General features: G+C 45.5%; 1 protein-coding gene across 1 annotated transcript in view; it reads right to left on the bottom strand.

The window, feature by feature from the left end:
- Nucleotides 1-356: 356 nt before the first annotated feature.
- The window catches only part of reck (reversion-inducing-cysteine-rich protein with kazal motifs), a 112,403-nt gene continuing 86,944 nt past the window's right edge, over nucleotides 357-25,815 (bottom strand). The window contains exons 11-21 of the mRNA XM_084443182.1: nucleotides 20,912-21,124; nucleotides 19,053-19,189; nucleotides 18,483-18,623; nucleotides 17,962-18,150; nucleotides 15,023-15,145; nucleotides 14,659-14,830; nucleotides 8,216-8,411; nucleotides 5,349-5,559; nucleotides 4,744-4,817; nucleotides 3,964-4,119; nucleotides 357-2,109 (exon numbers count right to left, since the gene is read on the bottom strand). Coding sequence (XP_084299308.1) covers nucleotides 1,882-2,109; nucleotides 3,964-4,119; nucleotides 4,744-4,817; nucleotides 5,349-5,559; nucleotides 8,216-8,411; nucleotides 14,659-14,830; nucleotides 15,023-15,145; nucleotides 17,962-18,150; nucleotides 18,483-18,623; nucleotides 19,053-19,189; nucleotides 20,912-21,124 — 1,840 coding nt within the window. The 3' untranslated portion in view covers nucleotides 357-1,881. The remainder of the gene's footprint in view (nucleotides 2,110-3,963; nucleotides 4,120-4,743; nucleotides 4,818-5,348; nucleotides 5,560-8,215; nucleotides 8,412-14,658; nucleotides 14,831-15,022; nucleotides 15,146-17,961; nucleotides 18,151-18,482; nucleotides 18,624-19,052; nucleotides 19,190-20,911; nucleotides 21,125-25,815) is intronic.

Below are 25,815 nucleotides of genomic sequence, written 5' to 3'. Positions count from 1 at the left end.
TCGTCATTGAGGCAGGATGCCGTTCCCCCTTCCTGGCTCTCTGGGCCAAGGGCTTGGCCCAGAGGGGGGGAACACCTAGATTGCCTCCCCCTGCTAACGCGCTTTCCACGCCGGTGGAAGGCAGGGGGCCCCCCGGACAGAGCACACCGCCAAAAATTCATATGCATCATGTATTATCCCGCTTGTATAATAAATGTTCAAATTTGACAAAAGTGATCTCGTCTGAATGGGTTATAAAAATCCAGTGTTTATAATGTGACAATAGCCAAGGCTATTTTGCAGAAACACACTGCAAAAACACAATGTTTGATTGTAGGATCTTATATTTCATATAAAATATGCATTCTGTTGGCATTTTACACACATTTTTGCAAGTACTGGCACCATCTCACCTAGACACTCATGATACAATATAGCAATGATCAGTGTCTACATCGCACCCTCTCTACAAATTGGCAATATGAACACATCTGATATCATAAACAACAACATATAAACAGTTGAAAACAGATCAAACACTGTGATACAAACAGCCGTGTTGTGTGTCGGGTGCTACAAAGCTGCCTAGCACAGTAATACTGATGGAGAACGGGGACAAGGCTTTGTGGCGTAGGCATTCGGGAGAGACAACACACACTTACACGCAAGGACAGGACAACACAGAATACTTTACATTCTGGAGTAAGATCACTTCATAATCGTCATCATGCAAAGAATAACAGTTTTAAAAAAAATGGCACAGTTGATCATGTCTCAATCCATTACTTTTAGATACATATCAAAATATAGAACATTTCAGAATTCTTATCAACATTATAAAATTATTGCATTTATTACTTCATATATGAAACTCTATGGAAGGCATACTGTGGCTAGGTTCAGCCATCCACTGCTGCTGATTGTCGTTTCAACATGGCTGTGGCTCCTTCATGTTCATGGTTGTATCTATCTACACACAGGGAGGAGCTAGTGGTTCCCTGGAGGTGACGGCTGGCTGGCAGAGCAGCAGTGAGCCCGACCTGGTCAGACCATCCACAGGGAACCATCTAAATAAGAGTGTTACTGTCGTGTCTGTTAACTACGTGGGTATGCCGGTGTCAGTACTTTCTCACCTCCTCTAATATACAAAGGTAAAACCTGGGTAGGGGAGTGTGTGTGGGTGTGTGTACTTGTGTGTGGACCTTTGAGATACACTGCAACAAATGTCAGATAAAGGGAGTGCATCTATCTCAACTGATCTACTTTCTGAGACTCAACCAACTGGCATCTACCTATTGTATCACACACACACACACACACACACACACACACACACACACACACACACACACACACACACACACACACACACACACACACACACACACACACACACACACACACACACACACACACACACACACACACAGACATCCACACGCACACACACATTCGCACACACACACACAGACATCCACACACACACAAACATCCACACACACACACACTCATACACGCACACACACAAACGAGTTGGAAGTACAAACCCACACCCACAGCTCTAGATTGGGAGCTCTAGTAAGTGAGATTGATGAAGGAGCTCTGGGAGAAAGACTACAGAAAGACTACAGATAGAATGAGACTGCTCTCCAACGATTCATTCAACTACAGAGAGACAGAACGAGACTGCTGTGCTGTCCAATGATTGGTTAATCCTATCCCATTCATCTATCATTCAAGCGCTCATCTGATTAGCGCAGACTTGATTGTTTACATCGCTGATGCAGCACAGAGGGAGTGATTGTCAAGGCTTCTACAGGCTGTGTGGTTTCCCGCCACGCCATGACCCGGCGCAACAGGACACCCGGTCGCAGCCCCCAACGGCCTGTTGACGTGCTCGGCCTAGGCCCGGCTGGAGCCTGGGGCTAGAGTGAGGAGCAGGCCCAGGGCCAGGCACAGGCAGAGGAGCGGGAGGGAAGCGGCGGCCCCGGGGGTCCCGACGGAGCCGATGGTGGAGACCTTGACCTCGGAGGTGAGGAAGGCGGAGAGGGGCACGTGGGACACCAGGGTGGGGCTGCCGTAGCTGATGAGGGAGTCGATCTTCTCTGCCTCCTTACTGCAGGCTTCAATCTAACACACACACGCACGCACACACACACACACGCACACACAGGAGAGAGGCAGTGCATTAAGTGAAGAGTTCTCTTTTAAGATTTACTGCAGATTTTTCTCCAGCCCTCTCCTCTCTGTTCCTCTCAGAGGAGAAAAGAGCACACTGACAGAGAGAGGACTGTTATTTGTTATCTAGGCTGAACGATGTGACAGCACTCCTGTCAGCTGAGCGCATGTCTGGACCTAGCAGAGATCAGGGCTGCCTTGCAGGCTGACGTGTTGCCTGTCTGTTTGGCCCTGAGAGGCTGTGATGGAGCTGCCATCATTATCTCTCCTTACAGACGACGCAGGAGGAGGTGAGAGGAGGGTGGTACCGGCAGTCTTAACACACTTTATACAACGGTATAGATCCGGCCCATTGTCTCTATTGGTCAGTTTGCATTCCAGCCGTGGCGATAACCATGATGGCCCCACGCTAAAATGGAATGTTCGCACATCTTTTAATATCAATCCACCTATTATTATCTGGCAGTGTCCAGATCAATTGTTTACAAAGATCTGCTGTAGCATTGTCATTGCCTGGCAACGTTCCCTTTTTCAGCGGAAGTATCCGCAAATGATTAACAAATAGTGCCATTAAAAGTTCGTATTGTCTTTCTTTTTGAAATATTGACGGATAAATGTGGCAACTGTTGTATAAAAGCATTATGGATCTCGAAGCCGCTTCTCGTTCCATAATGCTTTATTAACTGGACATCTCACACACAGAACCTTGATACGTCCCATCCTACATACACACGCGCACACACACACACACACACCAGGTGGCGTCAGCACTAACCCACCCTCCAACCCCTGTCCAATAGGAGTCTTGCTCATGGTGCACCATGAGGTACAGCTGAGCGGAACCCTAGGGGGGTCTGGAGATCAGGGGCGAGTTCAATCTGAATACGCTGTGCCCCGTTTTGCTACGGTTTACGGGTTGAACGACATGTTCCCCCGAAACGGTGTGAAACGGTGTTGACAGGTGTGAAACGGGCTTTGAGTCAGGTTTCCTCTTGAGGTGTTACCCAATCACAGACTGATATATAAACCCCGCCCTATCTTCTCAGCTGCCATAGGTATAACACTGGTGTAACACACAGGGTGTTCAATGCACCACCATTTCCGTTTCAGGAAACAGAGCAGTGCCATGTGCAAGGAGAGAAGAGCAGTATTAAAATTGGCCAAAACGTAAACAAATGAAAACCCCGTCCCCATCTGCCCGGGTACCCATGACAAATATGAAGTGCTGTGAGGCAAACAGTGTCTGAGGACAATACAGACGGACAGACGGACATACAGAGGTCTGATCATTAATGATTAGATTAGATACAGTACAGCAGGGAGGTATCTCTATGCATGCTATATACAGTCGGTATCTCTATGTACCGATGCACCGTATGCAGTAGGAAAGTATATATGTGTATATACTGTATGTATACTTGTGTACCTGCGGTGGAGTGGATTGTATGTATGTATGTATGCAGTAGTTATAAATTAGCCTAAAATAAGCCTTTGGCTTCCGCCTATTGCTTTTTCGGACATAGAATTGTTTACATTTTTATTGTGTGAAATGCATTTGTTATGGTTTTTTTTTTGTTTTGTTTGTTCTTGTTTTGTTTTTCTTTGCTGTACTTTCACACAATTTGAAGCAGCTTGTTTATGGTCCATTAATAATGTCTGAAATAAACCAAATCATTCATTCAAATCATTCATTCATTCATAGTTGGGTATCTCTGTGTATATATGTGTACTAGTGTACCTATGGGGTGGGGGGCTGTTGGTTGGTATGTATGCAGTAGGTAGGTATCTGGACGTGTACTGGTGTACCTGCAGTGGTGTGGGCTGTTGGTCCACCGGGACGATGAGGATGACGAGCTCCGAGTCGATGCTCAGGTAGCCGAAGACGTCGCACTGCGGCACGGAGATGTGCAGGCGCAGGATACGCAGGATGTCGTGTACGGTCACCGGCTGGTTACGGTTCAGCTGGGGGGCAAAGGTCACAAACAGGGGAGAGGACAGGAAGAGGAGACAGTCAGAGATACTCATGTAGAGAGAGGGAGGGAGAAATAGAGAGAGGGAAGGAGGGAGGGAGAGCGTATATACAGTATATTTATATATTCAGAGACAGAGAAAGAGAGGGAGATTGAAGAGGGACAATTTGTGAGAGAAAAAAGTTTAAAGAGGTGAATTCGTGAGAAGTTTTCATTAGAAATTATCCAGCCTGGAGATTTAGTTCCCCTCAGTCATACAGTCAGTCAAGCCTTGTCTGAATCAACACCCTTAGCAGGCATTAGCAGGCTTATGACTGGCGTTAATCAAATGTTTGTGTTGGGGATTAGCACAGACTATTGGATTAGCACAGACTATGGATTTACGATTAATCTTTTTCCCAGGTTTATTAGACTAACTGTTGCTAAGATGTGGACAAACAGTTATAATGTGTGTGTGTGTGTGTGGCTACAAGTGATTTCTGGATGATTGCTGCTAAACTAGTCAATCCAAACTGATTCTGGAAAGTAGAAGCGTGTGAAGTGGGTATGCTCATGGTTGTTGTAGATCAAAGCCTCCCCTTAGTGGTCAGCAGGTGTTGTTACACGTGAGGCCGACCTTGGAGAAGACGTTCATCTGCTCCTTGTTCCAGAGGATCTGCAGCATGCCGGCACACAGCGGACAGCAGGCACCTGGCAGGGACACGCACACAGAGGTCAGGGGTCACACTGCCACTAATCTAAGTACCCAGAAGCTCCCGCTGCAGCGACAACTTCTGGGGAAAAAACAATGATATTCGTGGACACCAATGGGAAGACTCATTAGATATTATGTGTGGAGGGATGATTGGCTCGTGCAGATAGTGGGCTATGCGGGGAGGCTGATTTGGCCTCTGATTGGTCACTGACCGCAGCTTTCCACTTTTCTAAGGAGTCCTGAATTCATGTGAGCCGTCTACATATTTGTATATAATTTCTTCCATGTTAGCTCACTTCACGGAGTTGGCTAGCAACAGTTTTCTCCTTTTCTGGGCTGGATGAGTTTTTAATTTAGTCCCGTTGATTACACTCCCGATGACATATGTTATGCTAATCTGGATTAGAAATGTTGTAGCATTTTACTCCAGACTAGACGTCCATAACCCGAGTCCTTCTGTGATGTCATACTATGTACTGTGACACTCCAGCGTTTCTGTCTGCGGGGGCGGGAGGGCGTTCACTGACCTGGGGGCGTGACGGGGATGCAGCCGGGCGTGGAGAGGGCGGGGCAGGGGATCATGTTACAGCCCGAGTCGGAGGCAAAGTCGGACACGGCCCCCACAGCATGGCACTCCCCCTCATAGTCCACGGCAACGCGGTCGGAGTAGGCCTCGCACACCGTGCTGTAGGTCTCCCCGTTGTGGCCGCACACCGGCCTGGGCCGCGCACAGGCATCCTGTACACACACACACACACATACACACACAAACAGCTGTTTAGCTCTCCAAGCTCTGCAATGTTTATCTGTGTGTGCGTGTGTTTATGTTTATCTGTGTGTGTGTGTGTATCTATGTGTCTGCACCACAGACATATGACCTGTCAGCTGTGTGTTTACACGAAACACCTAGAAATCCACCAGAGACCAACCAGGATTACCTGTCTGTCTGTCTGACTAATCTCACACACACACACCTCTCCCCAAACACGCACGCACAGACACCTCTCCCCAAACACACACGCGCACACACCTCTCCCCAAACATGCACGCATACACACACACACTCACTTACTCACACACCTCTCCCTGGCACCGTGCTCTAGTCAGTCCCTCCAGAAAAACGCGATTATGTGATCGCATAATTCATTGCATAATCAGGCAAAAGGCGCAGATTATGCAATGGTCACAATTTTAGAAAGAGCGAATTTTCACCGCGATAATCACTGAACTCCGCGCCAAAAACGTGGAATATGCGGGGCTCGCTTGATTTCATACTTCCCGCATTTTTCTGCTTCAAGTTTTAATGTTTTTCACCTCGTTTGTAGGGTTGCCACCTTCAATGGGGAAAAATAAGGGTAGTCCCATGCTCATGGAACACAAATCAAGCAGGGGTCTGGTGGTCCTCCCCCATGAGATTATGAGTGTCAGACATCTCATTTCCTGCATTCTTGTGAATTGCACCAATTTATGTTTAATGCATCAAGTTCAAAGTCCTCTGCTATTCTCATCATGAATGAAGGAAATAAATAGCCAATAAGAGTAGGCTAAAGCACAGCTGCATCGATTATATTAAAGCCTCTGGAAACTTAGCTTGAAATAGTAAAAATGCATATATGATATCAAATGTTAGTCTCTTTAAGCATCCACAAAAATCTGAATTAAAATAAACGTTCAGATCCCTTCGAAAAAAGTGTTCAAAAACGGCTCATTTTGCTCTCTAGACCATTTCTCAGGAATGTGTGGGCGCGTCAGATCAGGATTTGATTGACATTTTGATCCGCCAATGACAAACAATCTCATCAAAACTAGCAACGCACTATGCACAGCAACTAAAAGTCCAGCCGTTTGAGCCGTCAGATACTCAATTCTCAGAGGATACAGAAATACAGTAGAAGCCCTGCCATCTCCAAATAATTCATTTTAATCGATCACTGAATGGTGAGTTCCAAAATGCTTTTCTATCCATTGTAGAAATAGTTAGCCACAGCTAGTTCTAACCATACTAGCTAGCACTAACATTATTAGGCTGCTAAGCAGCTACAAAGCATTGAGTTGGCAAGCTAACAATGTTAGATTTCTTTAGAAAAAGGTGAGGTTAACAATAAACGTGGAACATTTACTTAAACTTTATCATTAGCAAGTAACTTACATGATCGATCTCTAGGCTCTGGGCATCGGGGAGAGGCTGAAGTGGAGGGAGAGAGGGTACTGCTCCAGCTACGACATAGCCGTTGTGCAAAACCCATGGCTTTCTGGTAGAATTTAATGAATGAGCGCAGCATATGAAGGTGTTTCTGGACTGCTCCACCACGGCTCACCAAAAACGCGGTCCACTGTTTCTCTAAATCCAACACAGTTGGAAAACTAAAGAATGACTTGTTGTCATCTCACCGATGAGCACCCAGGGACAGCACACACAATCATGATGGTGCACAGGGTGGGGAGATAGAGGATAGATAAAAATAGATACCTTAGGTGGATAGATAAAAATAGACAAAGATACTAGGTTGGATCAAATATGTTAGCCTACTGCAAATTTGCTGTCGATGAGGCAGATTTAGCAGGGAGGTAGGACTTACTAACGTGCATTTTTTAATGATTGGATCTCGGATATAATGACGTCACATTAAACGAATTAAACAACGCCCATTTCAAACCCACTGTCAGGAATGTTACAAAAACTTAAATGAGAATATTTCGAATTTTGATAGAAAGTAATTGCTAATACTTTTACATGTAACATGTACACTAAATTACATAGTTAGAAGACTTTTGTGGATTTGAGTTTCCAGAGGCTTTAAGATCAAACCAATAAACATCAGATCATAGACATGGGCAAAATGTTTGGTCTGATAAACTTGGAAATAGCAAATGACCTGGACGACCACAGAGACCAGACATCGGGGGTTGTTTATAAGTTCCAAGGCTGCCTTTTAAGGCTGCCTTCAATCATGACGCCGGTCTATACCATACCTGGTCTAGGCGCTCTCGCATAGGCTATGGTTATTTCTCGTATCATTCCAAGCATGTGAAGACGTAGTGTAGGCTATATGCACTAGAGTGGGGTGTGCACGAAAATACAGGACAGGTTCTTGCATTTTTCGCATATTCTCGCAAGTTCCCGCAACTTCAGAAAATCATAATCAAGGATTTTTGCCTGCGTTTTTCTGGAGGGACTGTCTAGTGTCAGATGAATGTGCCAACAGCAACAATAGCATACAACCACCCCCGTGGACTTCGCCCTCTCATGACTGAACACATTCAAATACAGGAATACTTCATCAGCCAGGGTCTCTAGAAACATCTGCATCTTGTTCAACCTTACCCCTCTACCTCCTGAGCTGTTATATTCTGTAACTGCATTGGGACTGGTCTATGGTATACCATCTCCTACCTGGCACTGGCCCAGGTAGGCCAGGGTCTTGCCCATCTGGTACAGCTGGCACAGGTTGGTGTGCATGTTGCCCTCGGTGTCGCACACAGGGTCCAGGTGGGTCTTGTCACAGCCGGAGGGCCTACCCACACACTCGTACTGGTGACAGGGGGCGTCGGCCAGGTCGCTCAGACAAACCCTCCTGTTAGGGATACACCTGGGGGGGACAAAGCCATGGACGATGCTCTGAAATGTGTTTGTTGTTGTTTTACAGAAGAAGGGTTGCCAAAGACATTATCTCTACTGTCTGTAGGGAGATGGAGAGAGAGAGGGAGAGGGGAGAGAGAGAGAGAGAGAGAGAGAGAGAAAGGAAAAGGACAGAAAAGCAGAGGGTTTCAACAGGAAAGAGGGTGTGGAGGGTCCTGATAATGAAACTCATGTTTCCAGAATACTAAAGCTGAATACTACTTATGAGTTCTGGTGGGCTGTTTTACTACTTACTCTCTTACTCTCTTCCTGTCACTGTTTTCTGCCTCTCCCTCTCCTGATCTCTCCATCTTTTTCTGCTGTGCTCACTGAGTCTGCACATAATCAAGGACTTCCTTACTTTTGGGTCTGTCACAGTGCTCAGGTATTCTGCCACAGTGTATTCTCTGTTTAGGGCCAAATAGCATTCTAATTAGGGGCCAGGCAGCGTAGCTGCCGGAACCCTATTGTATTTGCCTATATTATTAGGGGCCAGGCAGCGTAGCTGCCGGAACCCTATTGTATTTGCCTATATTATTATTATTCTCCTTCCACTGAAGTCTAACTTCCCATGGACAAAAAATCGCCAAAATTTGCACAAAGCTCCAGTCCTATACCCAAAGTCCTCAACCTGCATTGTAGGTCAATAAACCTGAAGGTGGCGCTACAGCAACAGTCTAAAGTTTAAAACTTTAAAAAAATCATAACAAATCAGCCATAGGTGCTATCACTGTAAAACCACCACGTGAATGTAGTCCCAAGTGAGACAAAACCTTCATACGCTTTGACCTTGCAGGAATTTTGAAGTCCATCACTCTGATTTCTTCATAAACTGTAAAACCTATCAAACCTATCTCCTCCCACATTTTTTGTTCAATTGACACCAAAATCGATCTACTGTATCTTCAGACTGTCCTTACCAAACGATCCTCACAGATTTTTGAAATATGAAAAATAGAGCCCACAGCACTTCAAAAAGTTTTACTGTTAACAGTTCTGTATAGTTCCTATTAATTCTCGCCAAATCAATGTCTGATCATCCTCATAAAGAGTGACAACATTGGCCACATATCCAAGATGTAGTATGATTTTTTTCAGAATTTTATCTCAAAAATTGAATTTTTAAAAATATGTTTAATTCTGTCCTCTGAAACCAACACTTCATACAGAGAAAACTACATTACCCACAATCCAACGCAAGCTCCACGAATCTGAGACATCGCTGTTGGCAACCCTACCCAACCCGCGCCGAGGATTACAATGACTAAATTGATTGATTGGCAACTGACTGAGTACACAGCTGCTGAAGTTAATGTTCAATTATGAAAAAAAAAAAGCTAACAAAACCTGTAACCCACATTTTTCAATCAATTAATACTAAAGTTGCTACACTGGATCTTCAGACTGTCATTCACAAACTCATTGACCAGATTATTGAATTATCAAAATTGAGCTTACAATGCATTAAAATGTTTTACTTATTATTATTATTCTCCATCTTCCACTGAAGTCTAACTTCCTGTGGACAAAAAATCACAAAAATGTGCACATAGCTCCAGTACTAAACCCAAAGTCCTCAACCTGCATTGTAGGTCAATAAAGCTGAAGGTGGCGCTACAGCAAAAGTCTAAAGTTTAAAACTTTAAAAAATCATAACAAATCAGCCATAGGTGCCATCACAGTAAAACCACCATGTGAATGTAGGCCCAAGTGAGACAAAACTTTCATACACTCTGACCTTGCAGGAATCTTGATTATTATTATTATTCTCCATCTTCCACTGAAGTCTAACTTCCCGTGGACAAAAAATCACCAAGATTTGCACATAGCTCCTCCAGTAGTATACCCAAAGTCCTCAACCTGCATTGTAGGTCAATAAACCTGAAGGTGGCGCTACAGCAACAGTCTAAAGTTTAAAACTTAAAAAAATCATAACAAATCAGCCATAGGTGCTATCACTGTAAAACCACCACGTGAATGTAGGCCCAAGTGAGACAAAACTTTCATACGCTTTGACCTTGCAGGAATTTTGAAGTCCATCACTCTGATTTCTTCATAAACTGTAAAACCTATCAAACCTATCTCCTCCCACATTTTTAGTTCAATTGACACCAAAATTGATCTACTGTATCTTCAGACTGTCCTCACCAAACGATCCTCACAGATTTTTGAAATATGAAAAATTGAGCCCACAGCACATCAAAAAGTTTTACTGTTAACAGTTCTGTATATAGTTCCTATTAATTCTCGCCAAATCAATGTCTGATTGTCCTCATAAAAAGTGACAACATTAGCCACATATCCAAGATGTAGTATGATTTTTTTTGAGAATTTTATCTCAAAAATTGATTTTTTTAAAAATATGTTTAATTCTGTCCTCTGAAACCAACACTTCATACAGAGAAAACTACGTTACCCATAATCCAACACAAGCTCCACGAATCGGAGACATCGCTGTTGGCAACCCTACCCAACCCCCGCCGAGGATTACAATGACTAAATCGATTGATTGGCAACTGACTGAGTACACAGCTGCTGAAGTTAATGTTCAATTATGAAGAAAAGCAAACAAAACCTGTAAAAATTAATAAACATATCTCATCCAACATTTTTCAATCAATTAACACCAAACTTGCTACACTGGATCTTCAGACTGTAATTCACAAACTCATTGACCATTGTTGAATTATCAAAATCGAGCTTACAACGCATCAAAATGTTTTACAAATGTTTTACGATACGAATGTACAAAATGAACATTGGAATGTCAACTTTCTTGTTGTCCTATTCTCTCGCTTATTGCTCCTAAACTTGTCGGAAATTGCCTGGCCCCGCCTCATCGCTGCGAAGCAGCTTTAATTTGCTCTGTTTTTTTGGTAGATTCATTCCAATGTATCAGATTGTTTTCTTTTTGTTGTTTTATAATTTGGTTTAGTCTGGTGGGGGTTCTGTTTGGTTGCTCTCCTTGTGTTTTTGGAGTCCCAGGACTAGCTGGCTGAGGGATCTCTCTGCAGTCTCTCTCTAGGTTAGGAATGTGTTAGAACTCTCTTTCTCTCTCTCTTTCTCCTGATCTCTCTCTTTCTCTTGGATCTCTTTCTCTTGGTCTCTTTCTCTCTCTCTCTCCTGATCTCTCTGTTCCCTCTCTCCTCCTCCCTTCCCTCGGCAGATGAAACAGTTGTTCATCAGGTTGAGTGATGTAAGAGGAAGTGAAGGATGCTGTGCAATGTGTAACCCCAGGGGTACAGAGAGCTCAGCCCCCTCAGGGCCATGTTACCCCTGGCAAGCCTGGGGTCTCGGCTCAGCCCCACCTGAACAAACAACACAGCTGTCAATCACAACTGGAACTGGAGGAGAGAGAGAGAGAGAAAGAGGTAGAGGGAGAGAGAGGGGGAGAAAGAGAGGGGAGAGAGGGAGAGAGATAGTGAGAGAGAGGGGGGAGAGAGAGAAAGGGAGGGGGAGAGAGAGAGAGGAAGAGAGAAAGATAATTTTTACAATGCTGTGGAGTTCATCAAGGTTGTAACCTATCTCCAGCACCGTTTAATATATACATTGACCAGTTATCAGAACTATTAGAAAACTCCAGTCCCAGGACTTGAATTAAAAGGAAAGGAGGTCAAGTGTCTATTTTATGCAGATTACCTACTGCTGCTATCAAAAACAAAGGAAGCACTGGAGACACAACAATGAGCCACACAATGGGACCGACAAACCTTGGTCTGACAATCAGTGCTTCAGGACATTTTGGCAAGGCTATGAACGCACTGATAGATAAAGTTCATAGACCTGATTATAGTATAAGGAGGTTCCTACCCAAATTAAACCCTCAATAACAGTTTGCTTTCAAATTGTCCAAAGTCTCACCGAGCCAATCCTTTGATATGGAAGTGAAATTTGGGGCTCAACCTTTTTTACACCACGGACCAGTTTCATTTTGACAATGTTTTCACAGACCGGTCATGCAGGACTGATTAGGCTGATTATTCTTTATTATTAATTAGTAACTAACAAGTAATTTGTCGTTCTGTATAAGTTATTCTTTGTGGCATGTTACTATTTTATTAGGGTATAATTGAGTCTTTGAATGTAGGCCTGCTTCTAGGCCCAGTATGCTGCTTGCACCAGACTAGGCCTGTCACATTTTCCAGGCCTAATAGCCTACATCCATCCAAATAATTCAAATACATTAAGTTGCATTGCACTGCCATTACTTACTTTTATGATATCATAATCATCTTTATTGTGGGCCTAGTAGTTAATAATGCAAATACAAATAACATAACATGGATGAGATGACAAATGCTGGCATTCATTTCACACCGAATTACAAAATAGCCTTAAGGTCTTGATCTTAAATAAACAGAACCAAAAACAACATAAGTTTAAAGAAGATTAAGACAGCGATATATATTTTCAACTAAGAATGCACTACTTTTTCTTGTTGGGTTCATGTGGGCTTCCTTCTGTCGGCTATGAAAATCTAGCCTAATTAAAATGGCACGAGTGCCTTCTGCAATAAAATTACGGCCAACACAAACTTATGAAAAAAGGGATGTTTGCTTAATACAAACCATATAATTATACAACGGTTAGTTCTGGTTCTTGATTCTGATTGGCTGGAAGCCGTGTTAAAATACTTTGTAACACACACCTGGGACCGCATATCATTCCATTTTCAGTATTCATGTGCTTCCCATTTGATCCAATGCATTGTAGTTGTTGTTGCTTGGCAACCCTATAGTTTTGAACTATTTTACTCGGCGGAATTGAGGGAATGATGCTTTGTTTTGAATAAATCTTAATATTTTACATTGCTGTGTGTTTATTTTACACTAATACTGTAGATGTAGTAACCGTTGTATAAAAGCAATAAACCACTCGAGGCCGTGTGTTATAGTGATTTTATAACAGCTAGGGGGGTTTTAGGCACCTCGCTTCGCGCCTAACAACGCCCCCTAGCTGTTATAAAATCACTATAACACACGGCCTCTCGTGGTTTATTGCTTAATTAGGAAACAAGGCCACTTTGTAAGTGGGTGAGAGGATACATGCTCACTAGTCTCACGGGACAGACGAGTCGACTTCCGGTCCGGATTGTCTACTACGTCTAGTATTCAGGCGCTGAAATTTTGTTGAAGGAAGTTGGGGAAAAAACAGGCGGATATCCAATCAAAATTCCGTAGAGAGTAGTAGACAGTCCGGACCGGAAGTGATGTGTTTTTTTTAAGAACTTCCTTTTACAAATTCTAAGCGGCTGAAGTCCAGACTCTCTCCTCCGTAGAGAGTCTGGCTCCGAGACTACATGCTCGTCTGTGTGAGCTATACCGGAGAATGATGTTCTGTGTTTATGCAATTCAAAATGCTCCCATTTGGCCCTTCGATAATGATTATCAGTGGCGTGCACAGACATTTTGGGGGGCAGGTGCTCAGTGAAAAATGAGGGCACCTTGCACGGCGAGATGTTGACAGATCATTTGTATTTTGATTGTCGTGCGAGTTGTTGGGGGGGGGGGGGGGGGGGGCTGACAGAGTTATAGTTTGGCAACTGAGGCTTAGGGAGCAAACAATACACTTGTTTGGTTTATGTGTTACCTGGCTGGTTAGCTGTCATCACTCGGGCACTCTGGATGGGGAAAGGGCAGGGGAGGACATGTGTGTGCAGTGCTGCTGCAGCGCGCCTCCGTTTGTGGCTGCTTTTCACGTTTACCGTTGACAAAGGAAGAGAGGGAGGGGAGGGGCACGGGTGTGCCGCGGCATGTGTGTGTGTGTGTGTGTGTGTGGGGGGGGGGGGGTGCTGGCAAAATTACAACGCATTTTGGGGCATTATTATTACGAGAATTATCGAGAATTGATCGATGTCACCATGGGCCACATACAGTAGGCCTACACTGTAAAAAATAATAATAAAAAAAGTAACTATCAAAAGGGCACTTGCCTTGTCCAGAGGGTAAAGACCACCTCGTGTCTATCTGTGCACGTCCCTGATGATTATGTTACGGTAAGTTCCACAACTAAGCAAGTGGGCGTTTGTGCTGTGAAGTGGTGACTGGCGCGTGCGCAATTAATCGTTTGGGGTGCGGACCTGGTGGTTGGGGACCGCTGCCTGACCGCTGTGGACAGGAGCTGACCAGTAGCAGCTAACGCCCTCTAGTGGACAGGAGCTGAACAGTAGCAGCTAACGCCCTCTAGTGGACAGGAGCTGAACAGTAGCAGCAGCTTACCTTTGATTTCTCGGACAAGGGTTGGGGGAGCAGGGGTCATTGCTACGGCAATGTCCATAGACAAACTGGTGGTCCTTGAAGCCCACGCAGCGCGCCACACAGCCGCTGGGGTAGGTGCGGCCGTTACGGGCACACACCGACACAAAGCTGTCCTGGCAGCCGCACGGAAGACCTGCCGAAAGGAGAGGGCATGAACCAGGACATGAAACAAACACACACACACACACACAGACACACACACCACAACACAAATAGACATGCGCACACACTCACTCACACCAACACACTCACAAACAGATGTGCGTGCACACACACACACACACAAACACAAATATACACACACTCACACACACAAGACACACACCTGTAAAGCGCAGGCGGTCTTCCTCTGAGCTGTCCTGACTGAGACAGCGTCGCGTGGAGCAGACAACCTCGCCAGAGAAGCAGGAGCAGGGGTGACAGTCCACACGGAAGGAAGTTCCATGATCTGGACACACACACACACAGAATATAAACTATATATGCATCACTCAACTCTTCCAGTGCAGTTTTCTGTCTTTATCTGGCATGAAGCACAACCTGGCACTCCAGGGCCACGTTAAAACAACAGCAACAACAATAACAACAACAACTAGAAAGTACATTTCCTGGAGAAAATGTGAGGTGGGCTAGCTGCTGTAGCTGTATGTAACAGCTACTGCTAGAACTACTACGGACCGGGCAATCTCCATGCACTCACCGGCGAAGACTGTGCGTCTCTAGCCCACTCAGGGACTGAATTGTGGGGTCTGTGGTGTGGACAGTGGCGTGGTGGCGAGACTCCGCCTCCTCAGGTCAGAGCTGGCACCTACCCGCCGCTACCGGTGAAGACCGTGTGTGTCTAGCCCACTCAGGGGCTGAGTTGTGGGGTCCGTGGCGTGGATAGTGGCGTGGTGGTTTGACTCCGCCCCCTCAGGTCAGAGCCAGTCGGGGACAGTGTACCCCTCTCCGGGCCACCTACCTGACTCCACCGGTGAAGACCGTGTGTCTCTAGCCCACTCAGGGGCTGAGTTGTGGGGCCCGTGGCTTGGATAGTGGCATGCTGGTTAGGCTCCGCCCCCTTGGGTCACAGCTAGTCGGGGACAGTACAGTGACCTCCGGGCAATTTCCATGCATCCACCATTGAAGACAGTGTCTCTATCCCACTCAGGAGTAGAAAAGTGTGTTCTGTCACGTGAATAGTGGTGTGGTGGCGAAGCTCCGCCCCTTTTGGTTATAGCCAGTCAGGGACGGTGTACTCTCCGGGCTACCCACTAGCCCCCACCAGTGAAGATCATGCGTCTCTATTCCACTTCGGCTGAGTTCTGTGCTACTACATTAGTTATAAAAGGGTGAAATTCAACAGCTGCCACCACTCTAATCCCAACTGAAACTCTGATCCTAGACATGGTTACAGGTTATGTATTGACACCACTGGAATCCTGAGAACTTGCAGAACATTTCTATGTATAATATGTCTGTATAGCTTAAACACTGTAGGCATGGTGACAAGTTAGAAAAAGGGTAAAAATGCAAAATTAGCAGCTCAAAAGTTAGTGCGGCACCATATGTTTCAATGGGGAGCGCAGTTGCCGAACAACTCGTCATACCTCAAAAATGGTAAGTCACACAGCTTAGTTACTTACATTGTACGAATCAGCACATTTGTGTGAACATTTCGATATATAATATGTGTACAAGGACAAAGTATGAAGTAGTTAAGGAGACAAAAACTGGGGAGAACTAGAATAAGAAAGAAAGAAAGAAAGAAAGAAAGAAAGAAAGAAAGAAAGAAAGAAAGAAAGAAAGAAAGAAAGAAAGAAAGAAAGAAAGAAAGAAAGAAAGAAAGAAAGAAAGAAAGAAAGAAAGAGAGAGAAAGAAAGAAAGAAAGAAAGAAAGAAAGAAAGAAAGAAAGAAAGAAAGAAAGAAAAGAAAGGAGAGAGTGGGAATATCACAAGTTGGGCTAGCTTCTGCAAGCTAGCCCACCTAACTATAGGTCTACCTCGACCAAGGATGCCTTATAGGACCAGCCTCTATTCCTCTGAAAGTTCTGGAGCTGACAGCCTCACAGGCAGCCCAACATCTGGGTCAAATAAGACCCAACGTCTGACCTCTTAGATGTGGAGTGAAAACAAACATAAAAGCAAAACCCAACAAACTACTTTGGGTTCAAACAAATGTAGATTAAAAACCAATACATGGAGGGACGGGAAAAACTCAGAAATACTCACAAATACGGGGGAATAACGAACGTTTGAGTGGATAGGCTTTGAGTTTGTGTTGTTTATGTCTGATGAGAATCGCCCCTGGAGGCATGGGGTTGTACCACTGGGGGGCAGTGTCACCCACACACACAGGCTATGTGGAGCCTGGAGGGAGAAGGTATACTTGCTGAAACTACACCTAGGCGTATGAAAGATAGCCACCACGTGTCTCCCGCCACCACGTGTCTCCCGCCTTCCTTTGGAGTGTTGGCTGCGGTTGGCTGAGTAGGTCCTCAGAAATTAACGAGACGCAAAATATGTGCTTGTGTACACGTACACGTTGTTAAACAGCAAGTATACTGTGGGCTTAACTCTACCCCTGGATAGCATGGCTCCCTGCTCGCATCTACACACTCAGTATAACAGACAGACAAGACAGAGAGAGAGGGGGAGAGAGAGAGAGAGAGAGGGAGGGAGATGGGGAGAGAGAGTGAGGGAGAGAGAGAGAGAGAGAAGAGGAAAAAAGAGAGAAGAGGGAGAACATAGCAGCATGCTGTCTTTCAAGTGCCAGCAGTCACATTTGGGGCTGGACCACAGGAAGGAAATGGCAGCTTTATTTTTTTTTCTCTTTTTAAATGCTGTGTTTCAGTCCGTGTGAGTGGGTATTTGTGTGTGTGTGTGTGTGTGCGTGCATGTGTGTGTGTGTGTGTGCTGAGGGGGGAGCAGATCAAACTGGGGTTAGGGTTAGGGTTCTGCATAGAGAGTTGCACATATCTTTTTAATTTCCCCAACGTTTCCTCTGGCTAGTACAGATTAGTACAGTGTGTTTCACCTGTTTCTGGCGCCAGTGTGGTGCCTGTTAAAGGAGAACGGCTGTTCAAAAGATGAACGACAGAAACCTTCTATATGAACAGAAAGTCAAGCAACCACAGCTGAGCAGCAGTACAGAACGGTGTTTTGAGACGTTAGTAGTAATAACAGTGTCATCAACACTGCACGCAGACGCGATCATCATGCGGATCTGTTACAGTGACGCGCTCCCTCGTCTAGGTCAGTTGTGGTCAGCCGGTCGGGTCCTTACTCTTCCTCTGGCCTCCGACGATGCAGGTCTTGGTGGTGTCCACACACGGCATCTCAGCGCAGTTCTCCAGACGGCCGCTCTGGCCGCATGTGCACACCTCGTAGCAGCCCGGCTGGCCGTTCCTGGTGGGCACCTGGATACGTGCGTCCATGGGCACCAGGAAATCTGAGGCCTCGCCCAACTTACAGCCTGGACTCACAAACACACGCACACACACACAGATGCATGCACACAAACAGACCCACGCACACACGCGCGCACACACACACACAGACACACGCACACAACACACACAGTGAGACAAGCCCATAAACCCCACATCTATGTTGTTGTTCACGGTACAGTCTAAGTTTGGAGCAGTGTAAGTGTGTGTGTGTGTGTGTGTGTGTGTGTGTGTGTGTATGTGTGTGTGTGTAGTGGTGTGTGGAGTGGGGTGTGTGTGTGTGTAGCGGTGTGTGTGCGTGTGTTTGTGTGTGTGTGTAGCAGACTGGCCCTCTAGTGGTGAGAGGAGGAGGTACTACCTGGCACACAGAAGAAAGGCTGACAGTTGTGTTCGTCATGGCAACCCTTCCTGTTGACCTCACACAGATGGTTGCTAGGGCAGGGGTTGGGGTTGCAGGGGTGGATCACCTCCTCCATGAAGTAACCATGGGAACTGGGAGCTGAGTTGGGGGGTGGGGGGGTAGTTACAGAATAAAGACAGAGTGACGGCAAGTTAAAAGTTGTAAACGGTAAAATGGTAAATTGACTGCACTTATATAAAGCTTTTATCCAAAGCACTTTACAATGAAGGCCTCTCATTCACCCATTCACACACACATTCACACACCAATGGCGGCAGCTGCCATGCAAGGTGCTAGCCTGCTCATTGGGAGCAAATTGGGATTCAGTGTCTTTGCCCAAGAACACTTCGACATGTGGACAGGAGGAGCCGGGATTCGAACCGCCGATCCTACGACCACTGGACGAGCCACTCTACCACTGAGCCACAGTCGGGCCCATTTCAATTGCTAGGTTTCTAATACATTCAATCACACTCACAAACACACACGCACACAGACAAACACACACAGACGGAGTCTGCTGCTCACTGAGGTATCGATGCAGGGGGATGCATCTCTCCGGGTCGTCGATGGGGGACAGCAGGTCACAGATGCGCTCGGGAGTCTGACCCTCATGGAAACGCCGCCGGTCGCCGCACTGAGTCAGGATGTCCACACAGTCTGACCTGGAGACGGACAGACAGACGGGCGGACCTACTGGTCAGTGGATCAGAGGCTGAGCAGCATTTGAGGTTAATATCGGATTATGGGTAATATGTAGAATGTCCCCCTCCAGCCAATGAGGAGGTCAAACTGTCTGGCATCACGTGACTCAGCCTCCCCCTAGCTCCAGACTACGGGACATTCCCATCTATCCGTCTGTCTGTCTGTCTCCCTCTCTGTCTGTGTCTGTCTACCTGCCTGTCTCTCTGATCCAACAAAACACACTGTAATTTCCTGTCTGCTGTTCTCTGCTCTCCTAGCCCTCTACCCTCTCTGTCTAGGCACACACACACACAAAAGACTGTAAGAGTTATAGTGAGGTGTTTTGTACATGTCAGTCATGACAGATTAGTGTCTGACTAATGATGGGACAAGTACGTTCAGTAAACACGCACCCACCACACACACACACACACACACACACACACACACACACACACACACACACACACACACACACACACACACACACACACACACACACACACACACACACACACACACACACACACACACACACACACACACACACACACACACACTTGCTGAGACTTGAGCAGTGGGGCTCCAATGTTTAGGTTTACAGGGCAGGGCTGGACCTGCCAATCATAGGCCAGACTGATGTCCGGCCCCCTCCCCATCACCGACAACCTGACCCTGTCCTCCTGGGAGGGGTAGGACGAGGGGGAAAGAGAGGATGAGGAGGAGTGGGAGAGAGAGGATGAGGAGGAGGGGGAGAGAGAGAGGAGGAGGAGAGAGAGGATGAAGAGATGGGGGAGAGAGAGGATGAGGAGGAGTGGGCGGGGTGAGAGTTAGGTGGGGGGGTGGAGAAGGGGGAGGGAGATAGTGGTGGTGGGTGGGGGGGCAACTGAGTTTTTAAAGGATTAGCGTGACAAGACCTAATCCACCACAAGCTCCAACATAACGACTGAGCATGTGTGTTTGTGTGTCTGTTTGTGTGAGTGTGTGTATTCCCAAGGGGGAGTGCTGGGAATGTAAGTGTAAATAAAGTAGCCACAATAGGCTCACTCACTCACTCACTCACTCCCTCACTCACTCCAGGTGTGAAGCCTCTCAGGTAGAGACGACAACCCACACACCTCCCTCCATCCACCCCCCCCCCCCCCTTCCTTCTCTCACTCCCTCTCTCCATTCCTTCGTCTACAGCAGTGTAGAAAATAGCAGATTAAATAGAATAGTACAGAAGACTAGAGGACAGAAGAATGCAGAAGAGTAGAGTACAGAAGAGTAGAGTACAGTAGAGTAGAGTACAGAAGAGTAGAGTACAGTACAGAAGTACAGTAGAGAGAGTAGAGACAGAGAGTAGACTAAAGTATAGACTAGAGTAGACTATAGTAGAGTATATACTATAGTAGAATAGCGTAGACTATAGAACAGTTGACTATAGTAGACTAAGAACTATAGTAGATTAGAGTAGACTCGACTATAGTAGACTATATTAGAGTATAGTCGATTACAGTAAAGTAGACTATAGAAGGGAATAGACTATAGTAGAGTAGACTATAGTAGAGTACAGTAGACTATACTATACTATTGACTATAGCAGAGTAGAGTATAGACTATACTAGAGTATAGACTATAGTAGAGTAAAGTAGACTACAGTAGAGTTTAGACTATAGTAGAGTAGAGCAGAGTGGCGTAGAATAGAGTAGAGTGGTCCCTACTTGCAGATGACTGCTCCGCGGGACTTGCTGTAGCAGGGTTTGATCTGCAGGGAGCAGGCCACGGCCTTCCACATCTCCGGACGGCACTTCCTGATGTTCAGCACTGGGATGTTCATGAACGGCATCTTGATCGTACCATTGGACCACAGAATGATGTCATTCATAGCGCCCTGATCTGATTGGACGTTGCAGCTGCGGAACAGTTCAGTGGGCCTATGGAGATTGGAGAAGCAGAAAAAAAACACGCATTCCATGTGTGACACAATGACACAGAGTTTAGAATGACACAGAGCTTAGAATGACACAGATCTTAGATACAAAATGCATTAGTACATTTATCCTATTTAAAGGTACCCCGAGGAGTGTGTCCATTTTCGACAAATGTCGTTTCTTGTATGTAGTTTATTTTTAGATTATTATTTTGTGGTCGTCCAGAACTTCCTTGGAATGACAAAATGATTTACTGCAGTAGCCTACGGCGCCGACAAGACGAAGAATAATTTAAATATGACCGTTATATATTGTCAAAAGTAACGTTACTAGTAAGACCTTTGTAATTACCTCGTCGGTGGCCATCGTTCCGTCTTCAAAACACCCGGCTCAGGTAGCTAAGGTTTATGATAGTGCGCGGGGAGGCTTATGGGAAATGTGGTCTTTTTGGGTGGAAAACACTTCCGCTTCCCGAAACTCGTAGGGCCTTTAACTAATGTACATGAGTAAGATATATCAACATAGAGCTGATGTCCATGGAGGGAGGGGTTAGAACAGCCGCTCAACTGTGACTGGGTGAAAACATTTCCCCAGGAAACGGGAGGGGTGGTTGTCTTTCATGTCGGCCCATTGTGGCCGGCTAATTGCTGGGTTTGTCCAGTGCGAAGGTGCTGATTGGTGGGCTGAGCCAAGAGCGGGTCAGCTAATTGGTGGGTTGGGGAGGAGGCAGTTTTCCAGGCCGAGGCTGGGTGTGGTCCACTGCTGCTGCTCTCTCGGCTCTCTCGACATAAGTGTGTGTGTGTGTTTGTGTGAGCGTGTGTGTGGGTGCGTGTGTATGTATGTATGTATGTTGACTAGGGAGTCCACATCTTTACCTCATCTCAAGGTTGTGACCCCAGTGTGATCCTGGTGGTAGTCATGGTAACTTCCAGAAATAAACCCTAACAACCTCCTTCTCGTCCTCGCTCACTTCCCCTCCTTTCATCTTTCATCTCTCCAAACACGGAAAATGAGCAGAGTGGAAACACATACACACACACACACACACACCCACACCCTCTCACACACACACACACACACACATACTTACACACACACACCCACACACACACACACACACACCCCTCCCCTCTCAGGTCTTATTTGCCTCCCCAAGATGTCCAAGTGACAGGTCACGCCATCATCCGACCCCCCCAGTGGGGAGGGCTCAGACACGACAGCCCCCCGGACGCCTTCAAAGGAAACCCGAGCCAGTGTTTGTTTGTCTGAACTCCCACAATCCCACAGAGGGTGAGATCATGCCATGGCCATCTAAAGAGAGGGTCACGCCCCCCCCTCTCCTCCTACGATAACAATACCCATAATACTTAGCATGCTTTCCAGTTCTGTTTCTAGAGGATTCCAAGACGGTCACCCTGGAATGACTATCACCAAGCTGCAGTCTAGACCTGTGGTAGTCTGAACTGTGGTATTGTAAAGCAGTGGGCCGGGGATCGCAAGGTCCCTGCTTCGATCCCAGCTCCCAGAGTGTGCCGAAATGTCCTTGAGCAAGACATGGAACCCCACAATCGCTCACGTACGGCATGGTGGCGTACTACCTAGTACTGTCTCATCACAGCAAGAAGGTCCCCGGGCCTTTCTGTGCGGAGTTTAGATGTCCGCCCCGTGTTCGCAAGGGTGATCATGGGGCAGACACAGTACTATACTCTACAGACACATACTGTAGTCAGGACCAGGAGTTTGACCACAACACAAAGAACTGGTTCCTCTTGAGGTTTCTCTCTCACATAATACCAGACATTTAGTAGACCTTGATCTCTTGAGATGCTCACAGTGAACAATTTACAGCCAAAACAACGGCTCTCTGAGAACCTATCAGGAATTAAGTATACAGCCCTGTCCCTGAACCAGACAGGCCTCCAGAACCCTGAACCTGACAGGCCTCCAGAACCCTGAACCAGACAGGCTTCCAGAACCCTGAACCAGACAGGCCTCCAGAACCACACTGCCCTCAACCACAACTCAAACATACAACAGCGCATAAACCCCAAAAGTTAAACTCTGGGTTTACTAATGCCGGGCTCAGACTACAGGACTTTTGGGCCGATTTATCCCCGATTCACCCCTCCCGACAATCGGAAGAGAAATCTGGTCTGGAACGTTGGTCGGGGCCGATGATCGGCCCAGATTATCTTGTAATGTGAGGGGTTTACAGATACAATCTTATACCTCCCGATCAGCTCGCAGACCCATCGGGGCAGCCCCAATAATATCAAACATGTTTGATATTTAAGATTATTACATCCCGACTTTACAAATGAGACGGCGAGACCAGTGGTTCGTTGCTCCCTCGGGCACGATAAGATCCTGTAGTGTGTGATGAGCCGTTATTTTCAAATATTGTGTGCTTGTTTGAGATGCGCAAGAAGAATATCTGTTAAGATTCTCCTTATGTGCGTGATGTAACCCGATTCTGAAATTGGTTAGGATTTTAAATATCCTGTAGTGTGAGCCCGGAGAGCTGAATAAGCTTGCGGAGCGTAGTAGCTAACTGGTGTGCGTCTCTCTTCGCGCAGACTGGTACAATTAACTACCAAAATCTCCAAAAAGTCGTGGCAGTGTCATCATTCTACATACGCAGAGTGGACCACGCTACACAAGGCCTAAATAAACAAAACTAAATGAAAGTTTGAAATGAGGCACGGTTACGACCCCAAAACAATGTGTTGATGTAGGCTACTGGAGAAGGTGAATGTGTATTTAAAGACAACTGTAACTGATCAGGACAAGGTGCCGATTCCTCCTGAACCCTGAAGCCCTCGCCAGACACTATGGAAGACGAACGACCAGGTAACGTAGTAACATTAGGCTATGCCCTTGGTCTTGAAGAATGAGGTTATAAGAATATGTACAACAATAGCCTAAGTGTTTGTGTGGAGTTTGGGAAAGCCCCACTCTTCAGTTTAACAATCATTGTATAATGTATTATTGTTCAATTTCAGAATTATCAATATGTAACAGGTTTAACCTCCCGCCCCTAGCAAAAAATGTGCATGCAGGCTACAATATGGTCCCCATCCCTGATGACCCATTGAGACCAAACAGACACCCTTGGTATATTTTGGATTTTGTTGTAGCCACCCCTGGAGAATACAGCCCTTCCCTGGAGAAAAACGCATCAGCTGCCACTGCAAAATACCATCCTTGGTTGGAGTGAAGGTAAGTTACACACACAGCATTTAGTTAAATTGCTAGAAATGAAGCCATTGCACCACACAGCTTAGAACACATCCACCCCTCTCAGTTGAAGTACTGAACTTAAACACATCACAGCAAATTAACATTAATGTATCAATTAACATGTATTTAAGTGCTTGTACACAATGCACCCGATGTAGACAGATTTTTGGCTTTTTATTTTTGTTCTCACATATATAAACAAAACAAATGTATTTTTGTTCTCAAATATATAAACATGTATTAACAAATGAGAAGCATGATCTCTGCCCTCTAGTGGCATGACACCAGGGATTATAAAAAGAAAAACAAAGTAGCCATTAAGCCTCAGGAAATCAATGTACTTGGTAACATTCCATCTAAAGTAAAATCTGCTCAAACTGAAATGTTTCAATAAAAAGAAAAGATTACGCCTCAAGGATTCCACTCCTACAACGGAGGCTCTTGGAACAGCAGCTGTATTTGCATGTCATCTTCGCTGCCCTGCTGATTGTGAGAAGGATGTTCTGTAACAGATGTATTTGGGGTCCATTTTTATGATTCTGTCATCATCAGTGTCTACTAATCATATTACATTTGGCATTTCTAGGAATATCTCCTCCATTTCGTCTGGGTTATAAGTTAAATCAGTTTTGTTTTGTTGTTGTAGTAGTATTTGGGTTATTGTGGCACTTGATTTTGTAGTCTTTTGTTACACCCTCAGTTTCTTTAATGGTCAAAGTGGCACTTAAGGTTTTTTCATACATTGAGGTCTTTTGTTTGCTTTCACAGTGATTACATCTGTGATATTTGGTCATGGGATTGGACATCCCCATCTGGGGTTTTCTACAAATAATGCAACGCAAGTTACATTTAATGTCTGCAGCAACAGCTTGTCCTATTAATGTTTTAACATTTTGATCCAGATCAAGGTCTTCATGGTTTTCAGGCAGTGCAATATCTTTACATTCTGTAAAAGTTGAATGAGGAGTTGTCAGTAGACATTGTCCAGCAAAGTGCCTTGTTGACAAGTATGTTATGATGTATGACTTGTTTATCTGCATGTACTGAGACTGATCATTCCATACTTGGATTTTCATAGCAGCTGTTCCACTGCAGTGACCTCCTGGTTACTGCCATGGACACAGACGGTGGATTTGTTGATGGCAACTGCTGTGATCCTGCATCTGATTGAGTCAATCTGACAAAATAAGATGAAGCTTAATCTGTTAAGGCTATTAATGTTAGTCAGTGGAGAAAAAAAAAAAAAAGCTATTAAGTTAACATACATTTACCTGATGAGAAGGTAGCAGTTTTGCTTGTGCCAGGCTGCTTTCTTCAATCTTCTTTTCTCGTGGTTGAAAGTTCACATTGGTAGCTTCCATTGTGGTATTGAAGGTGCAGATCACATTGTCAAAGTGTTGTCGGTAAACTATGCATTATATTATCACATTAAAACAAGTCAGCTGACCATTATA

Source organism: Borostomias antarcticus (assembly GCF_949987555.1).
Source record: "Borostomias antarcticus genome assembly, chromosome: 9".
In the NCBI taxonomy this organism is placed as follows: Eukaryota; Metazoa; Chordata; class Actinopteri; order Stomiiformes; family Stomiidae; genus Borostomias; species Borostomias antarcticus.
This window is presented reverse-complemented; position numbering and strand designations above follow the sequence as displayed.